This window comes from Bombus fervidus, chromosome 1, assembly GCF_041682495.2.
Source record: "Bombus fervidus isolate BK054 chromosome 1, iyBomFerv1, whole genome shotgun sequence".
In the NCBI taxonomy this organism is placed as follows: Eukaryota; Metazoa; Arthropoda; class Insecta; order Hymenoptera; family Apidae; genus Bombus; species Bombus fervidus.
This window is the reverse complement of record NC_091517.1, coordinates 5,762,501-5,780,016: the sequence shown is the minus strand read 5'-3', so window position 1 is coordinate 5,780,016 and position 17,516 is coordinate 5,762,501. Positions and strand designations below refer to the sequence as shown.

At 43.8% G+C, this 17,516-nt stretch overlaps 1 protein-coding gene across 1 annotated transcript in view; it reads left to right on the top strand.

Annotated features, from left to right (window-relative positions):
• The window catches only part of Sty (sprouty signaling antagonist), a gene marked incomplete at its 5' end in the record, with an annotated part of 31,278 nt that overhangs the window by 12,845 nt on the left and 917 nt on the right, over nucleotides 1–17,516 (top strand). The window contains one exon of the mRNA XM_072016735.1: nucleotides 12,275–17,516. This exon is cut by the window's right edge and continues 917 nt beyond it. Within this exon, the coding sequence (XP_071872836.1) occupies nucleotides 12,275–14,184 (1,910 nt within the window). The remainder of the gene's footprint in view (nucleotides 1–12,274) is intronic.

Here is a 17,516-nt window from a genome sequence, read left to right as displayed (position 1 = left end):
GACAAATGAACTTGTAGATGTAAGTGATTTGTTTCTTAGACGTACGAACCTACGGAAATAAATCACGCGAGAATTAAAAGTTCCATCGTGCACAACGAAATTAAGAAACTGAGAAAAGATGGAGTTGACCAGGGCTTGTTACGGTGATTCTATGTTTTGAAATCTAGAACGTCAATGATTGTAAGAGTCAATAGAGAGAAAAAGAGAAAATCTATATCAACTGGAAAAATTTGTTTCAAAGTAAAATACGTATTTATAGTTGAAAAAGAAACGCAACAATGCGAAGATCGTAGAAAGACATCATTCGTGTTTCTTTGAATTGGAAAAAGGAAAGTTTACAGGGGTTTTGGAACAAAGTATCTCGCATAGGTTTCAAGGGAAACCGGATACATCTGTCTCTGTAAACGGGGCTGGTTCCTCGTCGTCGAAACCTTCGTCAGAGTCCCGTCGTATTTTCAGGCTATTTCCTTTCGTAATCAATTTCGAAAGTGTTGTTCGACGCTCCCGTGGGCAAAGATCGGAGATAATCGAGTGGGAATGCCACCAGGGGGAATAAATAATCGGATACAGCGAGTTTGCCGGGCGACGCTTAAAAATATGCCAACACTGAATCGCGGAGAGATGCTCTGGTGCATCTTGAATATACGAGTGTGTATGCACGCGGGCATGCATGCACGTTGCGTGGGTGCAGTCTGAAGGATATCCGGTGTCGCTCTCGCTCGTTCCTTTCTCTCTCTCTCTCTCTTTCTCTCCCTCTCTTCCTATCTCTCCTTTTCTCACCTCTATTCCATTTCATCGTTTGCTCTTGTTCAAAATTTTGTTTCGCTTTAATCGTTCGCTTATTACGTCGCTCTCAATTGTTAATTCCAAAAATTTGCTATTTCACAACGAAACGGATTTTATTGAGGTCGTTAGCTTATGGATAACGATCCATCGTTTGTGAAATTAGATTATGAATTTCTATGCATTTATTCATTAAAAATTTATGTAAATTTATTTATTTATTTCATTTATAACATATTTCTATGCAAAATCCATAGAATATTATATAATATATATACTATACATTAATTATTTATTATATATGTAATATTGTTCTGTCTTATAATATTATTATTAATATAATAACATATATTTATGTATTATATAATATGGATATTTTATATTATGCAAAGATACATAAAATATCAAAAGCAGAGTTGAGTAGCTTACTCATTACAATGTTTGGTGAATGGAATCTCTATTTAGATTCTATTTCTTTAGTTTATAAAAACGAATAATACAGAAGAAGAACCTATCTGCATTTCTTATGTGTTACGAAGAAGCAGTTTTAGAACTCTGTTCGTTGTCAATCAATGAAAACGTGTTCAAAACTGCCTTTATTCTTGCTTTCGAGGTAAATACGTATTTCCCCATTTCCTTTAAAATTGTAAGGACGGTATTAAAATATTGCCATCTTGATAATTATGGTTTCTATTTTCAAAAGATTTACATCTTTCAACTTAATATATTTTCGCTTTCAATTACATCGCATTAAAATGCTTCCGTCTAATCACGGAATGATATTAAAATCAGGCAATTAAGAAAAATATAATTTTCCCTCCGTAGTCGTCAAATGTGAATTTGCATAAATATCTGTAGTCTACTAATTACATACACATGTATTATATTGCTCTCGCTTGTTACGCCAATAAATTTGCTAGCTATCAGCAGGATAAACTTTACGAGAGCTGTCGTCCTAAAGAAAAAAAAAAAAAAAAAAAAAAGGAAGAGAATAATTAGAAGAAACTTTGGAAAGTAAAGAATCATGAGGGTCATTTTAACTAGGTTCCTTGGGAATCGCGCGTATATTTATTACGCGCGAGTCGGGAACGAGTCGAGCGCGAAATTAAAATTTAATAATCCGGCAAAGCTGTCGTCGATAGGAATTTATAGCGACGGTCGATTTATGGGCGATTCGTTATACGAGATTTACGAGCGTATTAAGGTACTATATAACGATTAATTCCTGCGTTAGCAAGAAGGTTGCGCGCAGTCTGCTCTGCGCGGCTACTTTGCATGCAAAGTCAAAACAGCTTCCGACGACCGACGACCAGATTCTCCGCTCGCTCGCTCGCTCGAAGGGAAGTTGAACAGAGGCCGGCAAACATCTGTCGTAACGTCTTCGCTGCATGGGGCGCGCGTTCCCTGTCAGTTATGACAAAAAGCTGCAACATCCTGGAAAACGGCGGTGCTTCTTTATTTCCTTATTGTTCCTGCTGTTTGTTATTTCGCTGTCGCCTTAAACTACGTGGCGCTCTGTTTCCCTTCTCGTGAAACTTGCAAGATTGATCTTTCATTGTGAACGATATTTTTCAATCACGATAAAACGTGTGACGTCAATTTAACGCTAGAACTACTGGCTTTTAATGTGTATTTAAATGTACGACATATGGTCAAATGGAATTAAAGAAATACGACGAAAATAATTAAGTACGTATTATCCTTAGGCTAAGAACGTTTATGTAAATTTGTACTTATACTAATATGATTCCAAAAACGAATTCCAAATAAATATTCCTTACATTCGTTAAATATTGTAATGTGCGATTTCCTTTTGATATTTTATATAGTTTTTTTACATATATTCTGTGCTTCCTTGAACCTTCAAATTTTCTAGAAATCTTTAAAAATCCATAGCGTAGTAATTATGTTTCTATCTCTTCATTTACTTGCAAATGTGTTTGGTAATTGGAAAAGTGAAACGATTCGATACCAGTCGTTTTAACTGATTTTGCACATCTATTGTCAATATTGCGTCACTTTTTGTCGGAAGGAAGCGATAAGTCGTAAGAATAACGAAAAAAAAAAGTCGAATATTATTCCTTCAAATGTTTCCCGACTTATTGCTCAGGTCTTCGAGTGGAAAGTTAGGAAAAACAGGTGGAAAAATCCAGGTAGCTAACTAATAGGATTGGAATGTTCCGTCTTTTTTCCAACTCGAACAATACTGCGAATCTTCCAACTTTTCTCTTTAGATCAAGGGAAATATTTAGAATTCGCACGTTTTATGTTAGGAATCGTATTGAGAAAGGTTGCAAAGTTTTCGAAATATTTTCATCAGAATCGTGGAAGGCTATCTAGAGTTCCATGGCAAAAGGAGCAACGTTTTCACGATGAGCTCGAGCTTCTTCTGTAGGAGAATATTACCTGGAAACGCGTCGCAAACCCTCACGAACTACCATCGCTGCGAACGGAAGGCGTTTCGCTTTCTGTTTTCAGTGAATCGAAAGGACATCGAACTGAGAAGTTCTCGGTACTAAAGGGGTGTCTCTGGAATTAATTTACTATTTCGAGTAACTTGTTTCGCAATGGTTCGCGGAAGGAAAGATTTTATTTTAATTTTAAGTTTAATGTTAGATCTATCTATCTTTAATATATATATGCATACATTTACATAGTTAATTTAATATGGATATTATAAATTGTTCTTTTTATTGAGACAGTCGGAATTTCCATATACGCAAAGATTACTTTATAATACGTTGTATTATATTATATTATATTATATTATATATTGTCAAATAAATTACGATTAGAATACATTATTTTCTTATAGTATCAGGTTACAACTTTCAACGAATAAGTAAAACTGCATACAATAGGTTAATACTTGCGTGTAATTTTGGTAATTATAAAAACAAAATATCTGATATCGCTCATCTCGATTGGTTCGGTAGTTTTGGCGTATACAGTTCTCCTTTTCGAGAACTGTCAAAGATTTTAACAAAATCGAATCTTTCTTCCGCGATACAGAGCTCACGAGTTTAATTAGTTTTTCCGAAATACAGATTGTTTTGTTTGGGATGTAATGTACGCTCGATGTTAGATAACTCGCCCAAGTTACGACCTCTAGAAAAAGACACGCAATCGATAAGAATCGATCGGTGGCTGTTACGGCCGCTTCGTTAACCACGATAGTATCCGGGAGCGTGGAATGTTTTTCAGTCTGGTCTCGGTGGCAATAAATAACATCCGCTAGGTTTGTTACACTTCCCAGAACCTTGACTTTCCCAAGGACTAGAATTTCGGTTTAAAAGATAGCACATACAGACACGGCAGCTTTGTCGACCATTATAGCGCGACGGGTTGCTTGAATCGCACGATCTTGACACACCGAGAGAAGCAGAATTCTCATTAAAATAACTTGACGGTGCGGCTCTAATTTTGTCGGCCGTTGTGAACGGATGCACCGTGACACGGCCCGTTGAAAGAAAAATATTTTGGATCATCGTCAACTCCCCGCTCTCCGTGTCTTAATTTTTACCTCCCTTCTCCCGTGCTACACGTTTCGAGATTTACACCACGCGAAAAACGAACGAGCCAAACTGCTCTGTTTGCATCTCTGTGTCTTGTGGTTGGAATTCATACGGAGCTCTTTTATGAGCCATTGTGTAATTGGCTTCGCCAGTGGCACGCGAGTCTGCCTCCTCGAAATCGGAAACGCTCGAAATAAACTGGCTGCTTTGACGCTCGCTAACTTGCTGCTACCCATTGCACGCCTTTCATTCCCCAGAGTGTTTTCTTCATCGTCGTTAGTCGACCATACACGTTTCTTCGTTATTGACGTAGTAACTTAAGCAAATAGCAGCAATGCAGGCGAATCGTGGCTACTTTCGCCTGTTCTACATGTTTGGATGTTTCGAACAGTGAACGATTATGTATGTATAGTTATTTAGTTGTTGAGGACTCAACTTTATAAATAGGTGCGGTCGATATTATTTTGACAGTGGAAAATAACTTTGAAATTGTTGCTAGTAGCAGAGAAATCAATTTTGAGATCTATGGGGCTTTGGTGCAATGGCTCGTTGTTAATGGTAGGGACGCGGATCGGAATTTATTTTATATAGAAATTTCTTGGTGCACAGAGATGTTTGCTCGGAGGCGAGCCAAGCCCTCGTCAAAGTTTACTTGGCTGTTCGCTTGCTCGCTGTTCGCCTGCTTCGCTTAACGTTCCTGCGCGCCTGTCTTTCTACGCTTCAGTAACGTATCGTCGAATTCACAGAACCCTGAAGAAAATCTCTTCGAGTTGGCGCAATAAATCAGAATGACATCTAAACATCCTCTTCTTTAACTTTTAAATACAACATTTTTTCACTCGCTTGATTATAATATTGTTCTCCTACATTATTGAAAATTCTTGGTAATGTCCGCTAGCGAGTTGAATCGTCAGCGTGCTTCGGTGAACGATAAGCTCACAATATCGCGTGTAGTTTAGAGTCGTATCGTTGTCGAGTCGACACTCGAGATACACCAAAGAAACATTACGCTTCGAACACGATATCTTTATCTGCGCTATTTAGTTTTCGTGCGGCACTGCAAGGACCGCGACCCGGAAATACGTTGTTACGCAACTAGGATATACGTTGACACACGGTCGACAAATTTACGTTGCCGATAGATAATACTCGCTGCAATTTGTTGAAAGATAGCGCGAACGTGTTGCTCCCGAATCATTTCCCTTTCTATATGTCTATCCGCATTTGAAAATCCTTTTCAGTCTCTCAGCGCTGTACTGAGATTATGAAATCACGTAACTTAATCAAATTTAGAGAAAAAATTTGCGTCTCTTAAGATGTATTTTAGAAATCTTTGCTAGGCTAATATATTCATACCTTAGATACTTGACTATAACAAAACAAACATTTCTACTTCGGTTTTCTCATCGCGGAAGAATATATTCATACTTTGAGTCTGACTATAAAAGAGAGAAAACTCCGCATGAAATTTCGAGTGATTTTCGAATAAGATTTCCAATTTACGCACGATACGCGTAACCAGGCGGATTTGTAGTTACGCTATTGGTATCTGACGTGCGGATGTGTGTCGTTGGTGGGGAGGCACGAGTGAGTGGGAGCGACGTGACTAGTTGCGCGACTGAGTGAACGAACCAGAACTAGAAGAAGGATGGCCAGACAAGGACGGAGAAGGAAAAGGGGCAAGGCGGTTGCACACGAGAAGGAGAGAACGAGAGTGGCTGATAGAAAGGAAAGAGACGAGGAACAACGAGTGGAAAGTACACAGGCAGCGGGAAGGACAGAGAGGAGATGAATGAACGTGCGTACGCGGCAGAAAGAGAGAGAGACGCGACAACGACGGTTGGCGCGGCACGGTGAGATAGAGCGAGACAGATGTTCGAATGAATGAACAGTGCACGACGAGGATAGAATTAATGAGTGGGATAAATATAGAAGCGTGTAACGCGTCAGAACGAGACAGCCTATCTCTTCCTCTTCTTCCGTTTTCTATCTGCGCCCTCTCTCATCTGTTCATGTTCGACTCGTTCGGTTGGTTGGTCGCTCGACTTACTCCTCCAACTTCTTCTCTCTGTTTCGCGTGTCAACGTGATCGAACGACTACTCGCTGTAAACGAGCCTCCGATACAATCGAACCAAATGAAACGAAAGGATTCTTCCTTGTACCAGAGTCTACTTTTACGCGCATAGTTGAATCAACGCTATAGAGTCAACATGTTCTGAACGATTTATCGATAGTATAATACGCTGGGAATTCATTCAGCCATGATACTCGTTCGATGAGTATCGTCGATGGTCTTTCAACCTCTGACGCTTGATTCGTGGTTATTTAAATGGATAGGACAATGGCTTTTTTCTTTTTTTAAATTAGATTTTGATTTTAGGATTAGGATTTGTTTTCTGGTTTTTCATGCGTTTTCTACGATCGAATTATAATTATCTGTCGTTCGGCTGTGGTTACAGTAAACCGTTCAACTTTCACAAATAACCGATTTCATTATGGGACGGAGTAGCGAAGCGAGGTACGAAGTGGTTCACGATACGTTCTTCTATGAAAAGTACCATTAACGGTATTATTTTAAGTAGATGCTCTTATCGATTGTCTCACGATCGACGCAAATACCAATAGTGACTTTCAGGCCGATTCTAACGGAACGTTCGTGACCATTTATCGCCACAAATGATTAATATTAATGAGAACAATGTTAGAGATAATGGGGCCGATACCGTAAATGTTAAGCGAAAGATCGGAATAGGATTGGTAGGCACATGGTCAGGTAATTAAAGAAACTCCTCGAAAGATGCAGTCCAGTTATTTAATAAGCTTAGACGTTCTTCCGGTTCGAGAACTATTCGAACGGTAACGGTACTCGTTCGTTCTTTCTATTTACTATCTATTCATAATATATAACAGTTGCGATCGATCGAAAATTTGCTGCCTCTGTGGTGTGAAACGCGCAAAAGTCAATTGGAAATGCGCGAGAAGAAAAAAAGGTAAAAGAAGTGAGAAGGAAAAAAAAACGGTGCAGGATGACGGTGAACGTGTAAAGTGACGCGGCTAGAATCCTTTATCCGGTGTGACCGGAGACTCTTTGGTGTCGAGTAAACGTCCGAGAGAGGTACGCTTTAAATTCGATCGATAACACGCGGAACGGCACATCGAACCCCCGGTGCGGTGATCGGACAAAAAAATTTCCCACAGCGTGGAAGGAGGCGTGTACAACGTGTAGAGAGCACGTTTGACAGGGACGAAAAAAAAAATCACCGCGCAAGCATTTGCCACCTCCAGCGTGGCGACCGACGACCGTCACTGTCGCCGCGCCGACGCTGTCGGTGGTATACACGGTGACGACATAGGTAATGTTTTCATTCAATCTAAAGCTTCAATGATAGCTTCCGCCCATTCATAAAAAGCTTCGTGTTGCGAACGAGTCGTTGGCCACGATATCGCCAGATGGCATACCGTGCACGGAACTCGACCGGCCCTCGTTTCTCTCTCTCACACGCTCTGCCAACCACCTCTGCTCTATCTCGCTCTTTCGAACACACCGTTTCTCTCTACAGAAGTCCCCTCTGTTCCCCTCGCCCGCCTGTCGCCATTCATGGCTTCCTTCCTTCTCCTTTCCTGCTTTCCCTCTTCTCCATCCGTTTCGTTCTACTGCCTCTCGTTCTACTGCTCGTACCCTGCTCACCGCTCTGTCGTCGTTCCCACTCTGCCCTCTCTCTTTCTCATCCGTCGTTCGTCTGACTCGCCTGTCGCCCCTCCGTGCGAACCTCTTACACTGCGCCCAATCGCTAACGCGCTCCCCCTTCCCCTTCACCGCTAGCTAGCCAGCTCGACTCACTCACGGCAAGCTCATTGTCAGTCGTCCGCCAGCAGTTGTCGTGTTTGTTTCGTATTATGACGTTTCACCGTTTCTTTCTCGCCTCCGTGTCAACCGTCATCCATTCATATCCTAGTCTCGTGTCACGAACGAACACTTCCGTAAGCTGCTTCTATCGCGCCTCTGCCGAGAGAAACGCCGGACCATAAACGATATAATCGCTGATATCCACGCGGATTTAAATGTTCCTTTTCATCCATGAAACTCGAGAAAAAGTTGGAAACAGTACAGGTGAAACTTGATCTTTTCCGTGCAAAAGTAAATCGTCGTCGTCATCGTCGTTGAGTGAAAGGCGTTTGACAGAAATATTAAATAAGATCGAATAGGGAGCTCTCTGAGTATTCGTTAAAATTCGTTGACGCTTGTGACATGTGCCCCGTTCTCGGCGCTAAACGCCGCCAACAGGGAGGCTCGTGGTGCAGATATTAAACAAGCGGCAAATGAGAGCAGTATGACGTGACCGATGAGAGGGTGACAAGCTGACGTCGTCCGGTGGAATTCGAGGACGTTCCTAGATCCGCTCGAACGGAATCGCTGTTCCGTTGGTGTCGTGTCCTGTCGGTGCGCGTGCGTCGCCGTGATCAGCAGACACGCCTCCGAAGGATTCCATCGGCCCCGGCGTGGGCGAGCCCACGTTCTTTTCTGGATTTTCGCTAGTCCCATGAATTTTCAGTAAGTCGACAAGGCCAATTTCTTCATTTCCACGCATCTCCATTTTCCATTCTTAGTCGATGTTTTAAACGATTGCCAGGATGTAGAAGAAAATGGTTACGGTTACGAGGGCTAATACCGGTATTAATAATATACAATTTTCTTTTTTGGATATTTTTCACATATACTATACTATATTTTTCTATCGTTAATGGATATCTTATGTTAGACTAAAAAATTGTACGTGTGATCTTTCCTCTCCATCGTGTGTGAAACGTTACAGTGTTTTATATATAAATCTCAGTTCGGTTCAAATGGTACGATAAAAATAGGTAGGTGTAATAATTTATTTTATCTGAGACGCGCATATATAGTTTTTAGTAATTGCGCGACCAAAGAATTGTAATCCCGTTATTTTAACAAGTTTGGCAGTTGTGTAGCGTTAAACGAAGGAAATATTATTTGTATAAAGTAAACGTTTATATATTTTGTCTACGATTTACGAGTTATAAAAGTTGGATATATATATTTAAAATTATTTCGTAGCACAGGATTGTTGAAAGAACGTTGCCGTTTAATAGGTATACGCATACGCGACACCGCGCTGACCACAGCACCAGATAATTTTATTGAACGGAAATACGTACGTGGCGAGGAAGCATGTCCGATCTTATCGCGGACATTTCCGGCATGTTATTGAAACATATCTGGACCGGAACGTCGTTTAAAAATTACGTTTCTTTACGAATGACAGTTACACGAATCTTATTGCTAACATCCTGTCAAAGATACAAACATTTCGCAAAACTTAAATTGTACCGTTTAATTCTAGAGCTACAAAAGTGAGATCTTTTGTTTGTGTTATTATGGTAAACATACAGGAATTTCTTTTAAAAATATCAATAAGCATTGAATTTCGCTACGATGGGAAGGTAATTGCACATTTTACATATATAATTTATATGATTTTATAATCGATATTATAATTTAAAATTATAATTATTCGTACATAATATACTTAGGCGCTCGTTCAAGCATCGTAATTCTAGGAAAATTTAAAACAATAGCAAACATTTCGTAGTTCAACAATCCTCGATGTATCATTGTTTAACAAAACTTATTTTCTTTTTTCCGTACCAACTATTTTGGCACGTAACATTGCAAATGGTAAAACATTACAAGGATTATTCGTATCGTCTTTTCCGAATTATCTCACCGTACGTGGCATTCTATTTACAAATAACTCCAATTATAATTATCGTTGTGCACGCGACGGAACAACGAGAGATGAAATATCGAACGCGGCACGAAGGACGTGAGATAGTTGGCTAAATATTCGACGTATCATCGTCATTATCCTAATCGCGGCGATTGCGCGTGGATATTGACGGAACAATCATCGTGTCACAATTACGTGATTGGCAATCTTCCCCGAAACCCTCCCGTTCCGTAATGCCATCAGTGTGATTCATAATTGATTTGTGACTTACCTTATCGTTACTTGGAAAGCGTACACGTTATTCACTGGTTGACGTACGCGTCGCACGAATATCTCTCGTGCCGTGACAAAACGAAATTCCTCGCGTGGACGAGCCTTCCTTTCACTTCGCAGCTGTCTGCTTTTCAATGAAAATTCGCCTCGCGTTATCGTTCTACGGTAGTGGAAGTTCGGCTTCCAGAAACCCATTAGCGGATGGATGAGTTTCTATCTGTTGACAGCGCTAGTATACACTACGAGGAAAGCGAAGAAACGTATTCGTTTTTGTTGGTTGATTTAGAAAGAAGAGGTAAGAGAGATAAAGATAGAGAGAAGGAAGGAGAGTTGCTCGTTTATACCACATATGCACAAGCTCACAAAACGTTTCTCTTATCTGTGCTCGGTCGTATAGAGCGACTAAAAGCTCTGACCTATGGCAGTCGGCCGGCGATAGGCTCCAACGCATTCCTCCGAGTGCATCCTCCCTGAATGGCCCTGTGCTCGAAGGTTTTTTCGAGAACATCACCGTGTCATCGAACATCGCGTCCGTGCGTTACCTATCTGCTTACGTTCACACATGTTGGAACTGCGTGTTTGTAAGGCTATGGTTACGGTCGATGCGTTTTCCCGTGAACTGACGTTTTGACAAATATGTCAAAACGATCCAAGCCTCTGAGAAGTTAAATCGACAAGTCTGTTTTTGTTAATTTTTCAATTTCGATACACGAGTATCTGCGCGATTGACGTTCAATTTTCAAAAAACAAATTTCTTACTTCGACGGAGAATTCCATTTACTAGAAGAAAATGACGCAGATAATGGGAGATTCTAACGTAAATCGAAACACTGTCATTGTTTTTTCCACTTTTAAGTTTCATCTCATTTACTGACTCATAGTTCCGTTGGGCAAAACAAATGTATACTTTTATGAGAGTAGCCACATCGTTCTTCGGACGTATCATTCCTCAGAGCGACAATTCATCGGAACGCGCATTCGCTGCAGCTATAGCTTAATCGTGCACTCAAATCCTGTCGATTCTTATATTTGTCGATTTACTATTGACTGTAACGACGTATTTAGTTTCCTAAGCAGAGAAAAACCGAATAGTAGAGCAAGGGAAGTTAATAGTCGTCGTTGCGAGAGATACCAATGCATTTCTACACGGCGGATGCGTGTAGGACGCGAGATTGGTCTCGTGCGGGCAAACGTCGTTTCTTCCAGTTCCGTAGGCTCTGCGAGAGTGGGTCGTGGCGCGTTGAACGGATTACCAGCCAGATTTAATGTCATCTGGTCTGCGTGCATTCTTCCCTGTTTTCCAATTACATATTCCGTCTGTTCTTCGAGTCCATCACGACGAATATATTATACATTCTCCCTCGGAAGGGTAGACGAATAACAGAGTATAATTTTCCAAAGTTGAGTTTCTCCAAAAAGTCTTGGTAGAAATAATTCATTGGCTAGCCCTGGTTGTAAGTCTGTCACACGGAGTAGTTGCGTGGAGGGCACGATCGGTCTTGGTTGAACGAAACGCTCGATTCTTCCACAACTGTAGGCGCTTCGAGTGGGCCGGTGACCACTGAATCAAGAACCCCGGTGCTGCGCACACAGGCCACGAGCGCCCACTCGCGCCGCACTCGCCCACGTACGGAGACCAAACCTACCTCGAAGCTACGTAGGTAGTGGCGCGTACACGGCATTCTTCGTATTTATCGAGGTGTGATCCGAATATCGCTTTCGGCTTTGTTCATTCAGATTCGTTCTCCCATTCTTTCAGGATTCTCCGTGCAGATATTTTTTACTAGGCATATAGAATAGGCAAAATACGATACAGGTTTGGCAAAACGGATGATCGCGTGTTGGTTGTTTTTTAATTCTCTGTTTCGACAAGATAACGATGTATTGCGATTTATAGAAACTACGAGAGAGAAAGAGAGGAGAAGAGAGTAACGGATGTGGTATCGTTTCAGGTGGGGATGAAGCGCGTGTCGCGAGGGCGAGAGGAAGCGGACGCGGAGCATTACCGAGCCTCATCCTCGCTAATGGAACGCCCTTGTCGAGAGTGTCACCACCTCGCGCGGGCTGGGCAGTGCGGATCAACGAGGCGATACTTACTACCCCGAGTCAATCAACTCATTATCAGCAGCAGCAGCAACAGCAACAGCAGCACCATCAGAACCAGCAGCATACATCGAGTCCAGGATCACCGAGAGCCATCGAACAATGGGCTAGCGAGCGGGCAGCGTCGTCGGCTTTATCGGTTCGTCGTTCCACATCACCATCCTCGCCAGAAACAGCAAGGAGACCGGGAACAGGATCGCCGAGAAGGACTTTCTCGTCGTCGAGTCGAGTTAGGCCGGGTGGCGCAGGCAGAGGAGGAGGAGGAGAAGGAAGTGGAAGTGGCGGAAGAGGAGCAGAAAGAGGCGCAGAGATCGGTAACGGTATCCATTTCGCGAATCACTGGCAGGAGGAAGAAGAGCTGGAGGCGAAGAAGAAGGAGGAGCACCGGAAGCGTTGCGTGGACGCAGCGGCGCGTTGCCAAGCCGAGCATCTTGAACTGAGAGGTCGGCCGATGTCGCAGAACAATGCGATCGCGCCGCTTTCGCGGCCGCCTTCTTCGCAGACAAACGCGAATGCTGCAACCAACGGTCTCGACACCGCCAGCACTGTCATCACCACCGACAACATCGCCAACACCAACTCCAACGACGACGGAGACGCGCGCTTCGTTCAACAACAGGGCGTCGCCGGTGGTCGCGTGCACGATCACAACCGACCGTTTCCGCCACCTAGATTACCCAGCGTGCACGTCGCGGCCGCCTCGGCCACTACCGCACCTCCCGCAGCCTCGTCGAGTCCGAGAGTATTGGTCACCGCTCCGCTCAGTCCGCTCTCGAGCACCTTCCGGAGCAGGCCGAGGAACGTCGACATTTCGAACGAGACGAACGCCCGGGGGCTGTTGTCGAACGACACGCCACCGAGGAGTCCCATAAGCGAGGTGAGCCTCACCGTGCCTCGACCGGATGGAGAGAGGGCAATCAACGAGTACGTCGAGGCGCCGTTCAAACATTCGAACCAGGAGCGACGCGTCATCGACGATGAAAACAAACGCGGGATCGGTACTGCTGATTGCCCGAAGATCGACCGAAGACATCGTCAGAAGGGTGTGACGGACGCGTCTGTCGCGGCGACGCATCGGTTACACGCGAGTAGGACTCAAGCGTTTCGCGGATTGATAGCGAGCGGGACGAACGCGGCCGCATCCGTGGGTTCGATCGCCGCAAACACCGCGACACCGAACGCCGTGACCAAGCAGCCGGTCTCGTTTACCAAGGAACCGGCCAACAGCCTCGCCTCTAGAACTTACGATCCGGCCGGTTTGTCGATAATGTGCAATTTCTGCGGTCGATGTCGCTGCGAGTCTTGTCGGGAACCGCCGCCATTGCCGAGCAAATGGTTGTGCGACAACAAATGCTTCTGCTCCGCCGACACGATCCTCGATTACGCTTCTTGCTTGTGCTGCGTGAAAGGACTGTTTTATCATTGCGTGGACGGGAACGGCGGCAGTGGAATCGACGGGGAGGCGGCCGGGAGCTGCGCGGACGAACCATGCTCCTGTACGGGGAACAGGAGGGCCTCCAGGTGGGCTTGTCTCGGTGCCCTTACCCTCGTCATGCCTTGCTTATTGTGCTACTGGCCGTTCAAGGGCTGCGTCGCTTTGTGCGAAATATGTTACGCCCGGCACGCCGCTCAGGGATGCAGATGCAACCCGAACACGATCGGGAACGCCGGGAATAGGCATCATCCGATCGCCAACGACATCGGGGACTCGAGGGATCCGGAGAAAAGGTTGCTCGACCCGGTTACACCGGAACTTTAATAGTTGGGTATTCCGATACCGGTAATACACGTGGTATATCGCGGTCTCTCGCGAACAGAGATGCCAAGGCTCTTCTATGCACAGGATTATCATGATGGAGCAAAATGAAAAATTGCATTAAGTACAAGAGTTGCATTTAAGTTGAGAAACGATATCGAAGATTCTGACGAATTTGTACGTCTGACGTCGCGAGTGTTTTATTTATTATTCTTCCATGCGCGCACGAAAGTGCGAAGCGAGCGAGATAGTTTGAAAGAGCAAGAACGTGTACGAATGGAAGAATGCGAGTATCGTGTAGTAGTGGTAGGAAGGAAAGGAGGAGGTGAAGGAGGAGAAAGAGGATGGAAGATGGGCGAAGGGTAGAAAGGCGGTGGAGAAAGGGCGAGAAAGATTGACAATGTACTACGCGAGCGTGCGTATAAACGCAGAGACATACCACTTACGTATAGATAGGTCTATACATGATAGAATATATAAATAGTACGCGCACACACAGGGAGCAAATGCGAGCGTGACCAAGCGAATGCGTGGTAACAGTAAGCTAGCGTACGAGAGAGAAAGAAAAGAGAGAGAAAGCGTGAAAGTAAATAGACGAACCACTAAAGTATATTGAACGCGAGCACGTGTACGCGCGTGTACACGCGTTCCTGCTGTTACTTTGCTCGAAACGCGTGTACACGCGTCTACGCCTAGGTTATAGATATGTATATTGTATATTACATTTGTATAAAGAAGAAACTTTTCTACGGTTAATTTATTCGTGGCTGCATCGCCAAGTAACACATAAAGTTTCACAGTAGGAGCACGACACGGAGAGAGGGGGCGAGAGATGTTTGATCAGCAGGCGGCGAAAGAATTCGGAAGGCGTCCTGCCCGACTGGACTCGATTATTTTTTGAAACCGTGTTCCAGTCGCTTGCATCTCGCGATAAAATACGTATATAAGAATCGAAAAAGGAAGGAATAAAGATACGGAGGGGAAGAAAAAGGGTGAGGGAGGGGGGAGAAGGGGAAGAGACGGAGAAAGAAAGCTCTGAAAAGAAGCATTGTCCGCGTTTCCGAGCGTTTTCCTCCGCTCGGTACACGATGTATACGCTTTTATACTCGTTAACACTGTTGTATCGAGCGGCCCTGTCGAGCGTTAGAGAGCGGTATGACACGAGATCGAGATAATGCACGCGTTCGGGCTGCGTGAGAGCGAGAGCGCTATGTAAGTCTGTAAGAATGAACGGTTGCATCTATATGTGTATCTGTGTGTAAGTGTTGGTGTACGTGTGTGTATGCGTATGTATGTATGTATGCGTGTATGGGTGTGCTTCATGGGGACGACGAGAATGCGGGCAGATGGGAAAAGGACAATTGCGTGGGGGCATAAGCGTGAGGAGAAGAGAAGTACGGCACAGAACAGAACGAATCAGGGAAGGGGGAGGAAAGAGCACAACACGCCTGAAATCTCTTACGTACGTATACGTATTTATATACGTTAGGTTGTCGGGCGTCGTTTTCCATTTCGTTAATTCTCTTCCTTTTTTCCAGTATTATCTAGTCGTGCGAGTTTAATTAAATATCGTTTCATTAAGGTACGAGGTACAAAGCGATACACGCGTCGTGCGGTGGTGTAGTTGACAGGCCGTTTCGCCGGTGTTGCTCCGCTCTTCTATAACGCGAGAGTGGATTCGCGACTCGGGATCCTCTCTTTTTTTTCTTCTTTCGCTTTTACGAACGCCGATTTAACGTGTATACACGGATAATCGCTTTCCTCGTTGGTTCGACTCTACTTCTCTGACCAAGATTTTGAAATAATTAACGCCTTCGAGACTCTGGTGTTGTGGAGAGCCGAGCCGCCGCTGCAGCCTGGAGCGGCGTTTAATTGCACGGTAACAGCGCTTCCCACGCGGACGGAATTCACCGAACGAAGGTGTGTTAACTTTCCATTCTTGCTCGAGCGGCTTGATCGTTGAGGTATGTCGACGTTCCACGGGACAGCGTCATCCTCACGACCACGATCACGTTCGTTTCTTTTAACGTCGAGACTGTCTAAACCGTTTTTCCAACAGATACCACCGACACCACCGTTTTATCCATGTTTGAAACGCATCGAACGAAATATACGAGTAGTCCTTGCATTTTTAGCACATTTCGCAAAAGATAAACAAACGATCGAAGACGCGCGTACCGTTAACGCGTACGAAGTCCACAACGAAAAGTAATTCCTTGGAAGTTGGTAAATCACGAGAGGGGTTCGAAAGGTTGGAAAACGCGTCACGGGAAGAGTGATTGCTCGGCGAAGCGGCTTTTCTTCCGATTGCTCGTTCGGCTTCGTTCGTCGCGAAGAGGCAGCGAGAAACGAGAAGAAACCACGCGTCCACTCGTTTGCCGCTGCGTTGACTTTCGAGAGTCGTCCGCGATAGGACCTGTCGCGGAGTGAACGTGGCGGGAAACGATCGAACGTCCAACGAATCGCAATATCCCGAAATCTATCCCCTCTCGTAGGTTCGCCCTTCCAAGTCGAGAGAATAGGAGAACGCATGGTACAGGGAGAACGTTCCGCGGATCAGCCGTAATTGGAAACTTTGGGTGCGTTGATCGTATAGCCTTTCACGACTCGCGAAACCTTCGACGTACACCGATTTGATGTTGCGAGCATATTTGCTGCAAATAAAAAAGATACAACGAGACCATTGGAAACCGTCCGGTTCTGAATTCGTCCAATGTTTGAAAACTTCCTTTTTTCTATTCAAACTTTTAACGACGAGTAATATTTTTTATTTGATCTTCCAAACGGTACTTTATATACACGAGGAACGAACCGTCTGGCTGAAAAATGTTGAAAAAAAGGTGAACCGGATACACATCGAGCCCTGGGGTAAAAAGGCAAAAGTGTTAATCAAGGAGTACGTCGCGACGATCCCATTGATGCGTTTTGTGCATACCTATGCGCGCGCCTGTATGTATAATATGTATGGTTGCATGTGTGTGTGCGCGCGTGTCTCGCGAAGCGAAAAGGAGAAATGTATGTTTTTATTAATATTAACTATATATGCTCTGTATATGTCTTGTAAATATTATATATATATATATGTATATATATGCATATATATACATATGAATTATATATATATACAAACATGTATATATATACATGTATATATATATACATATATATTTATGCATTTCTGTTTAACATATTGGAAGCAGTAGTTTGAGGACAGCCAAAATTGTTTCCGATTATTTCGATTCTCCGATTAATTTAGAGATTCATCTATCGTTCTTTGCAATATCATTTGTCTGGTGCGCAGAGGTTATCACACGAGTCGAGACATCTGATCGATT